The following is an 18,201-nucleotide window of genomic DNA, read 5'->3' on the forward strand; positions in this document are numbered from 1 at the left end:
GGCACTGACAGGTCTTTCCCCAGCTCCCCTCAGCCGGTGTGGGACGGCTGTTGAGGGGGCTTGGGGAAGAGGGAGCTGAGGCAGCTCATCCAATTTGTGCAACGTTCCTCCCAAAGCAGCTGAGGCAAGGGGCGACTCTGGCCCCTGACCAGGACACCTGCCATGGTACCTGCCCCAGGAAGCGGACCGCAGCGGGTCCAGCGGGTGGGGCATCTGGAGGGGCCTCGCTGTGCAGACTGCCAGCACCCAGCTGACAGTTACCCCAATGACCCACCTTCTAGGGGCAGGCAGCAGAGTAAGTGCAGCCTCCGGGGAGCCAGCCAGGACAGTTCCATGGGGCCTGGTACCCACTGGCCGAAAATAACAGTGTGATTTTTTTTCCTTTCAGCCTAACTTTTTTTTTTCATTATTTTTTCTTTTTTTCTAAAAATAAAAAATAAAAACAAAACAAAACAAAAAGAACCCCCAAACCTCTGTGGACCTTCCAATGTCACACCCATTATCCCCAAAGGGGTGAAGGGGCCTACCGTCTAGCTTTTGAATGATACTTTTGTCTCTCCTAAGATTTAAAATTAAAGAGAAAAAAAAGCCCCTCCCCCATCTGTAAAGTGCCTCGTGGTGGGTGAGTTAAGGTGCATCGTGTGGTTTGTAACAAGTGCTGGGGACCCTGCCCCGCTTGCTTCCTCCTCTGCTCCTTGTTGGGAGCCTGCAGGCCGGAGACCCAAGGGTCTATGCTGCCGCCACCCGAGTGTAGAGCCCAGGGGGCTGGTGGGACAGGCTGGTCAGTAGTCATCCACGCTCTCGATCTCACCGGAAGGGCCGTGCAGGGAGTACCCTGAAGCCGGGAGAGTGAGGGTGAGCTCACCAGGTCCTGTTGACCTGTGCAGGGAAAGTACAGCTTCCCAGTCCCACCCGACACTTACCCAAGATGCTGGGGTCAGAGTGAAGCATCAGCGCCCGCCTCTTGGCCTTGCTGCCCTCCCCAGGGCCCAGTTTGGTGCTGTGGTTGGCCTGAAAGGCTGTCTGTAGGGAGCTGCTGCTCAGCCAGGCCTCCTGAGGCACGAGAGAACAGTCAGGAGAGTCCGGGATATCCTGCCTTCCCACGTCCCACGAGACTCTACCTGCTGCTGCTGTTGCTGCTGCTGCTGCTGCTGCTGTTGCTGCTGCTGCTGCTGCCGCTGTTGGCTGGCTTTCTGCTTGGCCCTCCGCTCCAGGAATTGTTTGGCAAATTCTTTGGCTTCCAGCGTGTCCCCCAGGCAGGAACGAATGTAATCATGGACATCATAAGGGGACTCCACCTCCTTGAGGATCGCTACAGCCATGGGAACTATGGAGAAGGGACAGTCAGGCGTACTGGACAGGTCTAGAGTCCCTAGTGCCAACATGGCCGCCAAGGAGCACCTCATACCATCCAGGCTGCTTGTGGTGCTCAGAGTGTGCAGCATCTGCTCACACCACTGGGTGAAGCCATCCTGGGGCCGAGGGATGCCCTGTAGCAGCTTCAGCAACTTCTCTTCCTCTTCGGTCTTTTTGCGAACAGGTCGACCTGACAGGTGGCTGTAGGAGTCACTGAGGCAGGTGGGGAATTGGAGGCCACAGATGAGCCCAGACCTTAGCATCCCTTCTTCCCCGACAAACTGGGCTAAGCAGGGGTCTCACCAACCTGAGAGACGGGCTGCTCCGACTGTTCTTTAGGCCCAGGCTTCGGGCCAGGCCCCCGCCACTCTTGAGAGTGTCTTCCCAGAGTCCCAGGTTGCCACTGCTGCTGCCCCCACTCTTGTCTGGCCCGCCCCACAGTGGCCCAGCCTCAGACACCCACTGGTTCAGAGGGGCAGTGCCCAAGCCCCCAAGTTGCTGTAAACGGCAGGAAGTCAGGGGGCTCTAAAATGGGACCCTGGACACCTAGGCAGGGAGGCTCATTTGGGGGTAAATGGGAGGGGATGAGGTGAAGACTAGGAGAGGGGCCATCCTTCCAATAATGAAAGGAAGAGGTCTTCAGCTCTAGGCGTCTGAGCTCAGGGACACCTCCCCCCAACCACAGTGCTCCTGGAGCTGCAGCAGAGGGGCTCCCTGGGGCAGGTGCTCACCACTCGGTGGTTGGGGGCCTGGGCCCGCAGAGGCTCCCGTGGTGCCGGCTGCTTGTGCAGTTGGCGCTCACTTTCCATCTGCAGCTCCAGCAGAGTCTTCATGGACAGGCCCTGCTTGGCTAGGGCCAGCCCAGAGTGGGGGTGGGGAGCTGGGTGCAGGGGCACAGGGACATTGTCGCCTGCTGCTGCTGTAGCAGCTTCAGCAACAGTTCCTGCTGCCGCACCTGCGTGGGGACAGTGGGTGAGGGTGGCCCACTGGCTCCAGCCCCAGCCTAGGCCCAGGAGACAGGTAAGACTTGAACCTGCTTGCGTCGAAAGAGCTCCTCCTCCTCCTGACGCCGCTTCTGCTCCTCCTGCTGCTGCTGCTGGCGACGCTTCTCCTCCCGGCGTTTGCGCTCCTCCTCCTCCCGCTTCACCCTGAGCTCCACTTCTCTGCGTTCTTGAAACTGAGGTGACAGGGACATTAGCCAACAGGGAGGCTGCCCCTGCCTCAGCCAGCCTTTGCCAGGTCAGCCTGCTACTACTTACTTTGTGTTGCAGCTGGAGTTGTTCTAGAATTGGACCCTGAGTCGAAGAGTTAATTGGTATGTCCCAAAGACTGGCCTCACCACCTGTGGCAGGCAGGAAAGAAAGGGCAACTGCAGAGGCCCAGATAGGAAGCTGCCCCCAAATGAGCCTCCCTGCCTAGGTGTCCAGGGTCCATTTTAGAGCCCCCTGACTTCCTGCCGTTTGCAGCAGCTTGTGGGCGCTTGGGCACTGCCCCTCTGGGTGTCTGAGGCTGGGCCACTGTGGGGCAGGCCAGACAAGAGTGGGGGCAGCAGCAGAGACTTGAGGAGACAAGGGTGTTAACAAGAAGTGGACTGGGGCAGGGTGGCCACTCACCTGACTGTGATGAAGCTGAGGTATGTAAGTCCCAGAGGGGGCCTGAATCTGGCACCGACAAGGACCGGCTCATTGTCGGGAGCAGGTTCTGGTCCCCACCTCTGAGAAACAAACCACTGGTCCTCAGGATACCGTTCTCTTGTGGCCTGCCCTCCTCTACCTCACACCAGCACACGAATTTACACTCTTACACACACCACTTCAGACACGGGCTGGGACTGTGACAGACCTGGGGGTTTTGAGAGCCTGGAGCTGCTGCAGGAACGTAGTGAGCTGCTGCTGCGGCGGCGTCAGGTCCCCCATAGCTGCCTTTTCCCGGAGTGTCGCACACTGCGGGAGCTGGCGGCTACAGACATACTGGGCTCAGACAGTGGGCCCCACAGGGCCCCTGCCTTGTCCACAGCAAGCCCCCGGGTTCCCCATACCTGCCAACCAGCTGCAGAAAGTGCTGGTGCTGCAGCTGCTGGTACAGGGCTGCCGCGGCCAGCTCCTGCTGCTTCTTCAGCCGCTCCTGATCCATGTTCCCCTGTGGGAGGCCAGAGCATGCCTGTGAGGGAGCCCAGCAGGAGCATGCCCAGCAAGCAAGGTGGTGGGGAAGCCTGCGGTCCTGCTGCTGCCCCCACTGGCCTTCCCTGCAGCCTGCCAGGCAGACAGTGCTCACCAGCAGCGGGGGTGGCGAGGGCCCTGGGGCAAAGGGCACACGGCCCCACATCTTGATCACCTCTCCCAGAGGCTGGAAACCCTCATCGCAGCCCCTCTTCACTAAGAGGGACATGGAGAAGTAGCCAGCCTGGAACCACTCAGCCATCTCCTGGGTCGTGAAAGGGCCTGGAACAAGGGCGTCAAGAGGGTTAGGAGGTGGCCGCGGCATGGTCAGAGGGCACGCTGAGATCTGCCTGAGCACCAGAGTTCCAGCAGTCTGCTACCCGCTGCTACCTTGGATCTCCCCCTGTGGGTCCTTGTAGAACCACTTTCGGGCAGCGCCATGGCTGAGGGGAAGGGCAGTGGCGGCTGTGGAGTGGCGTAGGCCCTGGGTCTGCATGGCAGCAGTGAACTGCTCCTCCTCCAGAGAGCTGTCCTGCAGGGAGGCCACCAGCTTCTCTGCCTCCTATAAGTCCAGGAAGAAAGGCAAGTCTGAGCTGCCTCAGGAGGCTGGGCTTGAGGGCAGGCCAGAAACCCTGTCAAAGAAATCTGGGACACATAGGACAAAGTGCTCTGCAGCCCTGGAGGGGAGGCCCCGAGCATGCACAGGCACCCCCAAACCTGTTGCAAGTGCTTCAAGCCTTCTTCATCTTCTAGGTCTGCAGGCGGGCCTGCAGGCGGGGAGCTGATTCTTGGACTTAGAGGCAGTCCCCTCATCTCGTCTCCTGGGAAGAAACGGGAAAGCAGGGAGGGGTGGAGAAGGGACAAGATGGCTCCTGTAGCTTCTAGGAAAACAGGCGGTTGCCACTACTGCCCTTCACCAGCCACGCCCCGTCACTCCCTTCTGCACAGCTCGTGCCAGCCTACCTTCAGCCGGGGGCAGCTCTTTCTCCACTGCCTCACCATCTTCATTCGCTGTCCAGAGAGGGCCCAAGGCAGGCAGTGAGGATGGGGAGCTCGACTTCTCTGAAGGAGGCAATGGGGTCGCTTCCTTCCCTCCTGGAAGAAACAGATGATTACTAGAACGCAGACGCAAAAGAGCTGGGGCCACGGAGCCGGCTGGACGCATAAAAGTGCTTGCTTCCCAGGCATAAGGACCTCGGGTGAAATCCCAAGAACCCATATAAAAGCCCCATGTGCTAGCTACCATGTCTGTGTAATCCCAGTTCTCCTATGGAAACATGGAAGAGACGGAGATCTGCCACAAAAACGCCCCCAGAGACCCTACCTTCAACAAGGTGAAAGGCAAGGACCTATGCCCACGGTGTCCCCTGACCTGCCCACATACACAGGCAAAGTAAAACTGCAGGGGACACGAGTCAGCATGTGCATGGCTCCATGGCCTTGGACAGTAAGTCTATCCTTCTAACCCTGGTCAACACCTAACTGAGCATGAGCACAGACGCGGAGAACCACACACCCGTCTTCATTGAACACACTGACTCCCGGCTCTGCTGTGAGAGATGGGAGGACCCACATGTAAGGAGGGGCTCTGTGGGCACCTGCAGGGTCCACAGTGCTTCCGGAAGTCATCCGTTCACACCTGACAAAGGTTGCTCTCCTACACCGGACCCTAAGACCCCCCAACACCTCGCACCCTCTCCACACACAGCACATGTGACATGTGTTGCAGGTTAGAGGACAACTTGGTTCTTCTCCCTTATGATCATGTGGGTTCCAGGGATTGAACTCCGATCACGGTGCTTGGCGGCAAGCCCTTTTACATGCCAAGCTGTCTCACCGCCCCTGCCTTAACCTTTCTGAGTGGCCTGACCTTACGGACAGACAGGTGGTAACAGATCTCTCTGCCAACCTGCCCCAGCCCAAGATTCTCAGAGCTCATCCGGCAACGCTCTAAAGGCTCACCGGCCTCAGGCCCCTCTTCATCCACCCCTTCTGATGGTTCCTCTTCCTCTCCCTCCAGGCCCTGGAAATCAAGCTCTTGCTCCTCCGGAATAGGTTCCTTGGGGCCCTTCTGTGAGGGAAAGGGCAGAGCAGACACGGTGGGAGGGTGGCTGGAGGACAGCTTCCGCCAACCCCAACTGGTCCAAGACGGTACCTTCAGAGGCAGGAAGGCTCCAGAGGCATCGAAAGTACCCATCTCCTCATCCTCATCATCCAGGCACCACTCTGGGAGCCCATCCTTGTCATCTTCAAAGCCATCCAGCCCCCGGCATCTTCGGAGGTGTGAGTTGCCTCCCCCAACTCGCCCATCTTCTTCACCACAACCTCCGCGTTCCCCTCGCAAATCAAAATCAAACTTGCGCCTCCGCTCTCCATGCTCCCGCCAGCCAGCAGAGCGGGGACCACCGTCTGAAAGAAAGTTAGAGAAGGGGGGAAAAGCTCCAGTGTTCAGCCAAACCAAGACCCACCTTCTCTGGCTCACCAGGCCTTCCCAACTAGCATGGCTTCCTCTGGAATTTTCTCATTCCTCCCGTGCAGGTCCACCCCTTCCCCAGTATCACCGAGATATCCTGAACCCCACCTTGCCCCCATCTTACCAGGACTGGTGGAACGCCAGCGATCACCATCTCGCCGGGGTCCTGCCCCAAGTCTCCAGCTGCTATCATCCTCTTGCTCCTCTCGAAGTGAGCGCCAATTCTCACTGTCTGAGCGCGCATGCTCCTTCCTCGGGCCAGCCCCTCCCTCCTCAAAGCCAGATCGTACTGGCACAGGGGAGACAAACAGTAAATACGGAAGAGCCTCAAGATAGCTTACTCCAGTCTCTCTCCCACACTCTACCTGGGAACCCATCTCGGCTGCCTCCCTACCCTACTGGCCACCACATTCAGTACTCTCATACCTCCATCCCTCCTTGCAGACTTCTCAAACCGCCTCTCACCTCTGTGGAAGAAAGGCGCTGGTCAAAACACATACATCATCATCCCCTCCTGAGGGGACTAGGGGCTGCTAGGCTAGAGAGAAAACAATAGGGCTCCAAACAACCAGAATGAAAAGGGTAGGCAGGGAGGTTGGAGAGATGGTTCAGTGGTTAAGAGCACTGACTGCTCTTCCAGAGGTCCTGAGTTCAAATCCCAGCAACCATATGGTGGCTCACAACCATCTGTAATAGGATCTGATGCCCTCTTCTGGTGTCTGAAGACAGCTACAGTGTATATAATAAATAAATCTTTAAAAAAAGGTAAACAAGACCCAGAGGCTCTAATCAGGGCTGGCCTGGTGGGCGTCTCTGGTCCCTCTAGTCATTCCACTGCCCGTTCAGTGGTACCCCTTTGTTCTGCCTGTCTTCCTCCATCTTGCCATCCCCACCTGTCGTCCCAGCTCTGGCTTCGCTGGATCTCCCGAGGATTGCGTCCAAAGGCCCCATCGCCTTCCTCAATGCTTCTTTGGTAAAAGCAGCTGTCACCACGGCCTCGCCCTGAAGGAAGAGGGTTCACAATGGGTTTGGAACCCACAAGTGTCCCTCTATATTCTTAGTATCGCCCACTCTGACTCTGGCCACCTCCTCCCCTAAAGCACATGAGGAGTCACCCTCTACCTCGGCTCCGAGTGCTGCCCCTGCCACGGGAGGTGGCAGCCAAAGGGGGCCCAGCCCCTTTTCCCATCAGTCTCAGCACAGCCACACTGTTCACCGACAGGGAGAAGTTTCTCTGAGGAGGGAGCCAGGAATGGCAGTGAGGACCCATCGCAGTCAGCCCCATCTTCCCAAGCCCAGCCCCTCGCTCCTCCACCCTCGGCCCAGCTCCACCTGCTCCTCCTCAGTGAGAGGCTCCAGAGCCAGGGGCTGCAGCGGCTCCTCCTGTAACACTGCAGCAAACTCCTTGTCCTGTAGTTCCTCTGGAACCTGGGACGGGGCAGGAGGCCCAAATCATCAGCCCCTCAGAGGCGACTCACAGATAAGGCAACTGGGCGAGGGAACTGCGCTCAATCCCCAGACCTCACCTTGTTCTCCTTGACATAGAGGGCCAGCATCTCCTCTCGCCCATAGCGGTAATCTGCCAGCTTGTACTTGGGCATGGCAGGGGATGGGGGTGGAGAGGCCACGCTGCCACCACTGGAAAGGGCTCTCAGCCTAACGCAGGCACAGAAAGGAAAAGGGGAGACAAAGATCACATGGTCCTTCCCCTCTACACCAGCTTTTCCCATGGGCTGGAGCTTAAGCGACCCACCACTCAGGCCCAAAGTTGAGTGTCTCCGCTGCCATCGTGGAGATCGGATGCTTCTCACAGGTCAAGGATGAATGGAGGAGAGAGGACCAGGCGTGTACTGTCCAAATACCTGTAGGACCACAGGCAGGGTCATGAGTAAGCTGTTGCAGATCAGTCATGGTGCCAGCACTTTGCTGGGCCAGTGACAGTCCTCCATCTAGATGGTGAGCCATTTTGGCATTGAACTCACTCACACCATGAGTTAAGCAAAGCTGAGTCAGGGAAGTGAGGGAACAAGGAAGCTCAGTGGGACGCCCTCTGGTGGCCCAGCACTCACCTGACAGTCCTGTCCGTGAAACAAGGCTCTTGTCTAGCAGGGCCTGGGCTGGGGGGGAATCCCCAAGCAACTAGCTCTAGCCTCAGAAGTGCCTGGGAGAAACCTTCACATCTGGGAAAGATCCTTAGGGAGAAGAAGAGAAGGAGGGCGGTTATGCCAGTGAGTCAGACGGCCTCCCAACCTCTGGCCCACAGCTGCTGAGTACGGTGACCTCCAGAGAGAGGTACAAGGCGGTCACTGGTCAGCAGTGCTCGCATGGGCTGGCTGAGGTAACCTGTGCCCAGAATACAGTGAGGACTTTCAGCACAAAACAGGCACTTAACGCCTGTTTTATAATGCCCATGTTCGCAATCCCAGCACTCAGGAGGCAGAGGCAGGAGGATTGCAAGTTCATGGCCAACCTGGGACAACACAGAGTAGGACCTTGTTTCAGAAACAGTAAGTGGACGGGGATATAGCTCGGCTGCTGGGGAGACACTTACTCATCAAACCCGAGCCCTAGACTCGGTCTCCAGCACCACACCGACACGGAATGTAGCACCCACCTTTGATCCCAAACACTTGGGAGAAGGGGCATAAGGTTCAGAAATTTAAGGTTGTTTCTGGCTACATACGAGTTCAGGGCCAGCCTGGGCTATATCAGACCCCGTCTCAAAAAATAAAACAGGAAGGCACTGGGGCCACCTATGTCCTATAGAGGAATGGTACATTCTGTAGAGCAGTATGACGAGTCTTGGAACAAGCTGACTTCCCTAATGCATCTATCTTAGGGGACTGGGTCTCAGCCCAAACCAAACAAAACACAAAACAAATGAGAGCAGACAGGACTCCCAGTCCCGGGCACTCCACTCATGGCAGGCTCAGAGCAGGTGGGTGTGGCCCCAGTGTCCGAGGCTCATCTACTAAATGGGAACCAAGTCCTAAAGTCCTTCTCCTCCATCTAGAACTGCTCCTCAGACAGAAAGGTCAAGCTGGCACCAGAGTGGTCGGACAGCGGCTGGTGGGGGGAGGCTCCCTCACCATACGGGAAGAGGCAAGTTCAGTCTCCAGTGGCTAGTGAGGCGGCAGTGGCAGCAACAGGGGAAGGTTCCTCTAGGGGCCTGGGTAGGAGACTCTCAGGAAGGGGTTCATCCAGCAAGGGCAGAGGAGAGGAGGAAGGGCAGGCAGTATCCAGGGGGAGTACGTGGGTTTTTTTTATCACTGGCTGAGCAGGAGGCTGGACCAGTGTGCCTCTGCAGTCCCCATCCGCTGCAGGATGCCAGGAGTCTAGAGGAAAGAAGAACAGAGTGTCCACCAGAGGGGCCTGAGAAAGAGGGTCTCCTCTGTAACTAAACCAAGACCCCATGGTGAACAATGGGGTAATCCAGAATCACAGCATCCCAAAGGCACAGCGAGGTAAGTGTCTTAACTACAAGAGCCTGGACTGGCCCAGGTTGCACAGAGCTGCCCTCCCCTGACCCCCATAGCTGCACTATGTTCAGGAGGCCTCCACAATCACATATTTCCCTACTACCACTGAGGGGATCTGGGGACAGGCAGCCCTCGGGGACACAATGCTAAGTCATGCACGGACAGTCAAAGTCTGGGGCTGGAGACGTCGCTAAGCAGCCAGGGGCCTTGCCTAGCATGTACAAAGCCCTGAGTTTCACCTTCCCACTGCATAAACCACATGTGGCGGTGTGCAAGGATCAGATATTTAAGCTCCCTGCCCCAAGGACAAACAAACCAAACACCCTAAAGGACCTGGAGAGGTCCCTCAGGTGCCAGACACCTGTCTAGCACGCACAAGACCCTGGTTTGTGCAAAAAAAGGGACCTGGGGCTGGAGAGATGGCTCAACAGATGAGAGCGCTTGCTGCTTGTCTAAAGGACCTGTGTTCAGTTCCCAGCAGGAAGGAGGGGGACAGAGGACTGGACCCCAAGAAAGAAAACCCCTGTAGAATGTTTCTCATAGGGTAGCTGGGGGTTGGGGCACGGCAGAGTCAAAGACCTGGAGTTGAGGTGGATGGGGCTGCCTGCAAACACTGACTGGGTCTAGCTTTGAGCTGGGCCCAGAAGGGTGTGGACACACACACACACACACACACACACACACACACACACACACCCCAGCTGTGTAACACTACAGATGTATTAACATGACAGAACCACGCACCTAAACAATGACTAAAGTGGGTCTGGAGAGAGGCCTCAATGGTTAAGAGCACTAGCTACTCCTCCAGAGGATCCGGGTTCAATTCCCAGTACCCACATGGCGGCTCACAAATGTCCAGTAACTCCAGTTCCAGGGAATCCAACTCCCTCACACAGACATAGTTGCAGGTAAAACACCAAGGCACTTTTATTTTTTAAAAAAGGAAATATCAAAAAGATTTTAATGCCTAAAGTGGTAGATTTTACTTCTTGTTTCTAGAGAATCCTTCTGCCTCAGCCTCCTGCATGCTGGGATTATGGGCATGCACTACCATGCCTGGCTTTCACTGACCATTTTAGCTTTATTACATATATGCGTTTGGAGGTGGCAGGCATTGATGACGATGTGTGTCGGATCCCCTGGAGCTAGGGTTACGGGTGGCTATGAGTCCCTGACATGGGAGTAGGAAGTTGCAGGAGTATGACATGCACCTAACCACTGAGCCATCACACCAACAATCATTTAACAAAGCTTACTTAGCATGTGCAAGCCCTGGGCTTCAACCCTCAGCATTTATTTTAAAAAACAAACAACAACAACAAAACCCCACCACAACAAAAAGTTTTGTAGGGCAGGGTAGATGGCTCAGTCAGAAAAGTGCTTGCTGCACAAACAGAAGGACCTGAGTTCAAGCCCCAACACAGGTAGAAGCCAAGCCTTCCTGCTCATATCCCTAGCACCAGCGAGGCAGAGAGGAGCATCCTGGGGACGCTTAAGTGGATGGCTGGAGATGGCTCAGTGGCTAAAGTACATGCTGCACAACCGTGAGGACCAGAGTTCAGATCCCCAGACCCCAGGTAAAGACAGGCAGTGTTTCTACAGGAAGAGGGGAGACAGGGACAGGAGGATCCCTAGGAGCTCATGGACCAGTCAATCAGATGAATGAAACCTTCAAGAAACCCCGTCTCAAACAAGGTAGAAGGGCTAACATCCAAGGTTGACCTCTGACCACCATATGCACACGTGCGCGCGCACACGCACTCACACAGATTTAAAAAGGCAGCAAGTTAGACACCAAAAGAGAAATCACACCAACCTGTGGTCTTTACACAGTTACCTGCACTTGTGAGTATGTCAAAACTTTAGGGGAAAAGCCACTGTGGGGGTACAGTTCATGCTTGCACTTTCCCTATCCCCAAACAAAGAACCCACATGCCCCTCAAACCTCCAAAGGGACAATCTGGAACCTTCTCAGTTAATTTCTTCCAGTGGACCAGACACTGACCATGTGGAAAGGCTGCCCGGTAGGACCCATCAATGGGGTGTCCCACCCTCACCTTTGGGTACCCTCCTTCATGAAGCTGCCCTGGTTGGAAAGAGTAAGGAAGGTGGGTTGGCAACACGGCTCAGCCTGGTGAGGACACTTGCTGCCAAGCCTGACCTCCTGGATTTGATCCCTTAGAATCCACATGGTGGAAGGAGAGAACCCACTTACCCTGAGACCTCCACATGCATGCCATGGCGCATGTGTGCCCCCCAATGCACTAAGCAGGGGTGGGGTAGTGGTGGACAGAATGATGACAGTGATGACACCCTTAATTTACAAAAAGAAAAGGGGAAAGAAGCGTAGGCAGCCCTAACATGGAGCCACTGCAGAGGCAGGACAAGGCCCAAGGGAATGTGGGGAAGCTCCCAGGCTACAAACCAGCCAGAGAAAAGGCCCAATGCCAGGACCTGGGTAGCACTGGGCTTCTTCCTCACACTGAAGGGACCCAGAAAGCAGCAGGCAGTCTACTGTGTGGTTTCCTCACATGCCACAAGTAGGTCTCTGACCTGTGGGCTGCCTGAAGCCAAGGGCTCTTGGCTGAGGATAATGCTCCCTGCTCCCTGAGGAGTATGGACAATGGCGGCCGAGAGATCTGGCTGAATGTTAGGATGCTATTGGCTTGGAGCAGGCAGAGACCAGGGATGCTGTGGGCTAGCTCACAAGCCACAGGACAGCCCCACACAAAGCATACACATGGTTGGCTCAGTTGAAGAGTGCTTGCCTGGTGTGCACAGGCCTTGGGCTCTGTCCCCAGCACTTTGAACGAGGCAGGTAGTACGGGGAGCGCCTGTTGGCAGGCATGTGGCCAGGTGCAGACAGTGAACTGAGATGCCCACGGTGACAAAACTGAGAAACTCCCGCTACCTACAAGCCCAGGGGGAGACACTGCAGTGCTCAAAGTAGAGAAGCCATGCGCGAGCTCCCATGGCTCAGCAGCAAGGAAAGGGTTCCCTCTCACACTGTCCCGTGAGAAAAGTCAAAGTCCTGCCAGAAAGGAAGTCCTGGGGAAAAGAATAGATTAAAAACCCCACAGCATCATCCCGGTGAAATGGTTCAGCTGATAAGGATGCTTGTGGCCAAGCCTAATGACCTGAGTTTGATCCTTAGGACCCACACTGTGGAAGGAGAGAACCAACTCCTCCAACCTGTGTCCCCCCACCAAACATCATGGGACGTGCCTGTGTACACACACACTGTCATTTAAAAATGAGGGGGGAAAAAAAATCAAAGCCGAAGTTTGCCCATCCCAGCTCCTCAAAGCTAAGCATCTGAGGCTCAATGAAGAAAACCCATGGGCAGCAGCAGGGCTGGGGGCCGCAGCCTCCCCACCCCCTTTTACTGACTACCTAGGCTAAGTACCAGTCTTTCCCTCCCAGGCCAACCCTAGTTTGTATCTCAGCCTTTCTCTCTGCTTTGCAAGACCCCCTCTCCCCCACAGCCTACCCCTCAACTTCCCTAGGACCTGAGTTCCCTTGCTACTCAAAGACTGACCCCTGCTGGAGGCACAGGCTGGACCTAGGAGCTGGCAGCCTCCTTAGAGGGCCCTGGGCTGCTGCTGTGGTGCTCAGAACTCCAAGCACAAGCTGGCCACAATCAGGGGCAACACCTCCTTGCTCTGTCCTCTCAAACTTTGTTCCAACCTAAAGCAATGTAACTTGGCGACTTCCTGTACCATGGTTAACAGAGCCAACACCCCAAATGCCCCAAACTCGAGCAGATACACACGTGTGTACATTTATACAGACATATGCACATATATAAATATTCTCCCTCCATGTGTAGTGGCAGGAGGAAGGGTTACAGGCCCCCATCAGCTGTGGGGCAGCAGCTACCCCTGCTCAACTTGGGAGCCACGCTGACGAGCAGCGCTTGGCAACTATGAACCGACTTCACAGTTTTCAAAGTATTTTCACGCCTTACCTCATTTGATCCCTTCTGCCAGTTTGCCCAGCCGGGGACTCCAGAACATAAAAAATAAAGTTACAGCTCCCCTGACGGGGCACCCTGACACCCTTGACACCACCCAAGACGGGAGAGATGTGTAAGGCGGCAGGAGTTACCCTGAGTGTTCAGGCTTCCTATGTTGAGTCTCAAGTTGTTTCTGATTCCTTCTTAGACCTTGGGGCTGAGGTTTGTGCATCTCCTGCTGTACCCGAGGCTGGCCTCAGACACACAGCAGCCCTCTGCTTTCTCAATGTTTGGGTAGGCGTGGGCTTGCAAGCCAAGACTTTTCTCAGAACTTTTATGTTTTGTGTGTGAGTATGATGTGCATGTATGTATGTGGATTCATATGCACACACATATATGCACGAATGCAGAGGCCTGAGGTGAATGCCAAGTGTCTTCAGTTGCTTCTCACCTTATTTATAGAGGCGGGGTCTCTTTGCTGAGGCAGAATACACCATTGGCTGGTCTAGCTAACCCTCCTGTAAGAGGGGTTCCCTGTCTTCCTGGGATGGCTCTGTGGTGACCTAACACTTGAGTGGCTCTAGAGATCCAAATTCTGGCCCTCATGCTTCCTGAAGTGCTTTAACCACCAGAGTCCTTTTTTCAAACTTTGGGGTCACCCTCTCTGCTAAAGCTGAGCTGTTTTTCATCTTCTCTTTACTGTAATTGTATGGTGCTGAGGGGGGCACATGCAGGGTCAGAGGGCAACTCTGTGGAGTCTGTTTTCTATTCCCACCCTGAAGTGTGTTCTTGGTCAACAGGCTTGCAAACCAAGTACCTTGTCTGGCTGGGCCATCTCACCGTTGGGGCTATCTCAATGCCAAAACAGAGGTCAAAGGCTAGGGTAAACTTGAGATCCCTTACTCATTATCCCTACAAACCACTAATTTGCATCCACTAGCTGACAAAGCCAGTCAATAAGGGTGAACAACATACCATAAAAGTTTACTAGAATCCTCATGTGGGATTCAAGCCGCCCCTCACGGCCCCCCCCCCAGGATCCCCAATCAATGGAGAGGAAAGATAAGCCAAGTTCTTCCTCAAATTCTCCCCAAACTTGGGATACTGATGTACAACTATGAAATAAAAGTTGAGCTGGGCTGGAGGGTGGCTCGCCTGGGTATGAAGGGGAGTAGTGGAATGGGTAGGTGCTACAGCCAACCAGACACTGGTCCTAGAAGGGTTGGGGATTTGGATAGAAAAGTGGTTTGCCAGCTTAGAGGGTCGGTGACTGCTGGGATTGGGCTTTTCCTGAAGGGGAGCGTATGAGCAGGGCGTCGGGAGGAGAAGAAGGGTGGGTGGAGGAGAGATTTGGCCACCAACTATTTATTTAGCATCTCCCAGGCTCAGCACTGCAAGCTGCTTGGGAACTGTAGTAACTATTAGGTCTAAGAGGGGACACAGAGGGTCTTTCATCTTGAAAAATTAACAAGAATTCTAGACAAACTGTGAGAGGCAGTGACCTGCAGCTGTCCCAATTAGCTGGGACATACGGACTAGGAACCCTGGTCAGGGATGCCCAAGAGCCCCAGTTCAGACACAGACAGGTGTCTCACGCGGCCGGACAACTGAGGAGGGAAAAGGGACATCGATGACCAAGCACTTAGGTGGCCGCTTAAAAACGCAAGAAACCGAGGTGAAGACCCAAGAAGAGGTGCTCGGGCAGAATAAAGCTACCATGTTGGCGAAAGTGGTGGACCGCTTGGACCTGCAAGCCCCCGCCAGGCCCCGGTTCGGCGACCAGAATCGTGCTTGGCACGTAGCGGGGTGGGGGTGGGGGGAAAGAGGGGACACCGCCAAAAGGGGAGGTCGGGGTGCGCACACGCCACACAGCAGAGAGGCCGGGCCCGAGCGGGACATTTCGGGGAGCTTGCAGGGGACCCCAGAGACGCGACCGTTACTTCGGACTGAGCGCGGGGGGTGCGGGAAAGCACGGGCCGGGAGGACGGCGTGCCCTTCAGGGAGGGGCGCCAGGTGCGCGGGGCGCGCGCGGACCGCCACCGTCCCCCCTCTCCCTCCCCGTCCTCCCGCCCCGAGGAACAGAGTGGGGCAAGCAGGGGCCTCCCCCAACCCCCACCAGAGACGACGAGACCCGAGCCGAGGCCGCGGGGCCGCTCCAGAGAGGGAGGGGAGGGTCGGGTCGGAGGGAGGGCTGGCGCGCCGGCAACCGAGGTGTATAAGGAGGAGGGCCCGCGCGCCGTGGCTCCGGCTTCTGCCCGCAAAGGCTCCCGGGCGGCCGCCGCTGGCGTCGGGGGCGGGCCTGCTCCGGTGCTCGCAGAGCTTACCGGGGGCGCGAGGTTCCCGGTCCCCCGGGGCGTTGGTGACCCGGGCGCGGTGGTGGCGGTGACGGGCGGGTGGCGCGCGGCGGGCCGGGACGGCGGCGGCAAGGGGGGGACTGGGGGGGCGCTGGCGCTCCCGCGGCGGCCGCTCCTCTCTGTTTGTGTTTGTAGCAAGATGGCTGCCCGCCTTGTACCACGTGACACGGACGCGGGGCCGCCCCCTCCAACGCCACCGCGGCCGGCCGCGGCTCCCACTGCCACCTCGCTCTTGGACTGCGACCCGCCACGACCCTCGCCTCCCACAGCTCTCCACTGCAGCCCGCAACCTAATGCAAGGTTTCCCCCCAGGCACGTGACCCGGGAGCCCCCTCCACAACCCGTCACGTGACGGGGTGCCTGTGCAACCTGAGGCTTGGTGTGGGGGGAGTCCCCCCACTTCCCCCGCTCCCCGCCCTCTCCTGGCCAAGTCCCGCTTCTTCCAGGGAGCTCGCCCGGGTTAGACAGAACAGAGTCAAATCCAGAATTGTCCCCAAACAGCGTGCGGTTCTTTAGGCTGTAAGAATTTCTGGTAGGGTGAGAAGTAGAGGCAGGAGGATCAGTTATTCAAAGCCAGCCCGGGCTACAGAGTAAAACCGTCTCCAACCGAGCAAATGAACATGCCAAGAGAAGTACATTCTGCACTCCAGCCCTTAGGAACAGTTTCTAGAGTAGCCTGGGCTACCTGAATGAGACATGGTCTCGAAATATAAATCAGAGAAAGTTGAAGGTGGTGCGTGTTATAATCCCAGCACTTGGGAGGTAGACACAGAAGGGTCGGGAGTTCAAGGGCAGCCTTGGTTACAAATTATTGCCTCTGAAAGGGTTTTTAAGAAATTCAAAAGCAGATTTAAGAATGACGTCCCCTCAAGACTGATGAACTCAGTATGTAAAACCTTCATGGTTTTCTTTGGAAGTCTGTGTACTCACCCCCACCCCCCACTCCCAACCTTCCATTCTTCCTTCTTGTATTCTGTTGTGGGGGGTTTTCTTTTTCTTTTCTTCTTTTCTTTTCTTCTGTCTTCCTTCCTTCCTTTCTTCCTTCCTTCCTTCCTTCCTTTTTTTCTTTCTTCCTTTCTTTTCCAGACTCACTAACCTTGACTGGCCTATGTAGCCGAGGTTAGCCTTGAACTCAGAGAACTGCCTGCCTCTGCCTCCCTGTGCCTTGTTTTTTAAACAGTCTCAGCCCCTGTAGCCAGGGTGGCCTTTGAACTCACTAGCCTGTAAATGTTGGTCACCTTCTTGCCCTTGCCTTCCTGCCACTCCACTACCAGTATGTAACTCCTTGCCCCACCCACCCACCCTGCCCCCACGCAGTTTTGACCACTGTTTCAGGGAAGTGCCATTAGCTGCTGTGTCCAGTGCTTTCCATGCAAGAAGGGCCCGAGGTGTGGTGATGCACTCCTGCAGCTTTGGTGGTTAGGAGGTAGGAGACGAGGGGCAGGTAGGAGACGAGGGGCAGGAGTTCCAGGCAACGTAAGACCTTGCCAAAAAAAAAAAAAAAAAAAGCAAAACCGCACAAAAGGTTCATATAATTTTACCCCAAGCCAAAGCAAAGATGGAGTCGACACAGGGGTCCCTTTTCTTCTTCGTAAAAACAATTTTTAAAAATGTAATTCTGCAAACGTGGGTGACGGTGTAAGGGTCTGTGCACATGAGTGCAGGTGTCCAAGGAAGCCAAAAGAGGGCGTCCCATCCCCTGGAGTTACAATCAGTTATGAACTTCCTGACAAGTGCGCTGGAAACTAAACTTAGGTCCTCGGTTTACAGTACACACTTCTTTATTTTGTTTTGCTTTGAGATAGGGTTTCTCTGTGTAGCGCTGATTGTGTTGAAACTCAGAGATCCACCTGCCTCTGCTTCCCATGTGCTGGGATCAAAGGCTTATGCCACCTCTGCCCAGCACAGTATGTAATCTTAATGGCTAACCCAGCCTGTAGCCCAGTGGCCCTAGACTTGTGGGTCTGGACCCCAAAAGACCATGGGAAAAATCCCATTATTTACATTATGATTTATGACAGTAGCAAAATTACAGTTATGAAGTAGCAATGAAATAAAATCTCCATGGTTGGGAGGTCACCACAACACAAGGTGGTATTAAAGGGTCTCATCATTGGGAAGGTTAAGAACCGCTGGGCTAGCGCCATGATAGTTTTATCTAAAGCTTTCATTGGGGGCACTGATGTAGCTCAGCGGTAGAACAATTACCCCGTGAGGGGCTGGGGATGCGACTCAAGAGTGCTTGCCTAGCTCGTGCAAGAATTCAAGAAAACACCACACACACAGAGTGTTGGTGCCAGACTTAGAGATGGAAAGACATGTCTGATGGGTTGTTAGTTTAAGAAAAGTGGATTGATCGTGGTAAAAGTGGACAGACATGGACTGTAGTATATAGCTGTGCCCAGTGATGGGAGAAGAAATC

At 55.5% G+C, this 18,201-nt stretch overlaps 1 protein-coding gene across 1 annotated transcript; it reads right to left on the bottom strand.

Moving 5' to 3' along the window:
- Window positions 1-425: 425 nt before the first annotated feature.
- On the bottom strand, window positions 426-15,942 carry Gigyf1 (GRB10 interacting GYF protein 1). Its single transcript, XM_032886321.1, is given in 29 exon segments — window positions 426-835; window positions 924-1,053; window positions 1,122-1,327; window positions 1,409-1,569; window positions 1,664-1,854; window positions 2,088-2,210; window positions 2,212-2,260; window positions 2,262-2,311; window positions 2,390-2,533; window positions 2,616-2,698; window positions 2,970-3,070; window positions 3,199-3,315; window positions 3,395-3,495; window positions 3,631-3,797; window positions 3,906-4,077; window positions 4,233-4,336; window positions 4,479-4,610; window positions 5,478-5,586; window positions 5,671-5,924; window positions 6,113-6,277; window positions 6,415-6,455; window positions 6,882-6,990; window positions 7,111-7,222; window positions 7,321-7,416; window positions 7,515-7,644; window positions 7,742-7,850; window positions 8,058-8,180; window positions 9,078-9,323; window positions 15,750-15,942. Coding segments are annotated over 26 exon segments (3,135 nt in total). The 5' UTR covers window positions 7,777-7,850; window positions 8,058-8,180; window positions 9,078-9,323; window positions 15,750-15,942; the 3' UTR covers window positions 426-782.
- Window positions 15,943-18,201: the final 2,259 nt, after the last annotated feature.

The sequence above is a fragment of the Rattus rattus genome, chromosome 16 (genome assembly GCF_011064425.1).
Source record: "Rattus rattus isolate New Zealand chromosome 16, Rrattus_CSIRO_v1, whole genome shotgun sequence".
Lineage (NCBI taxonomy): Eukaryota > Metazoa > Chordata > Mammalia > Rodentia > Muridae > Rattus > Rattus rattus.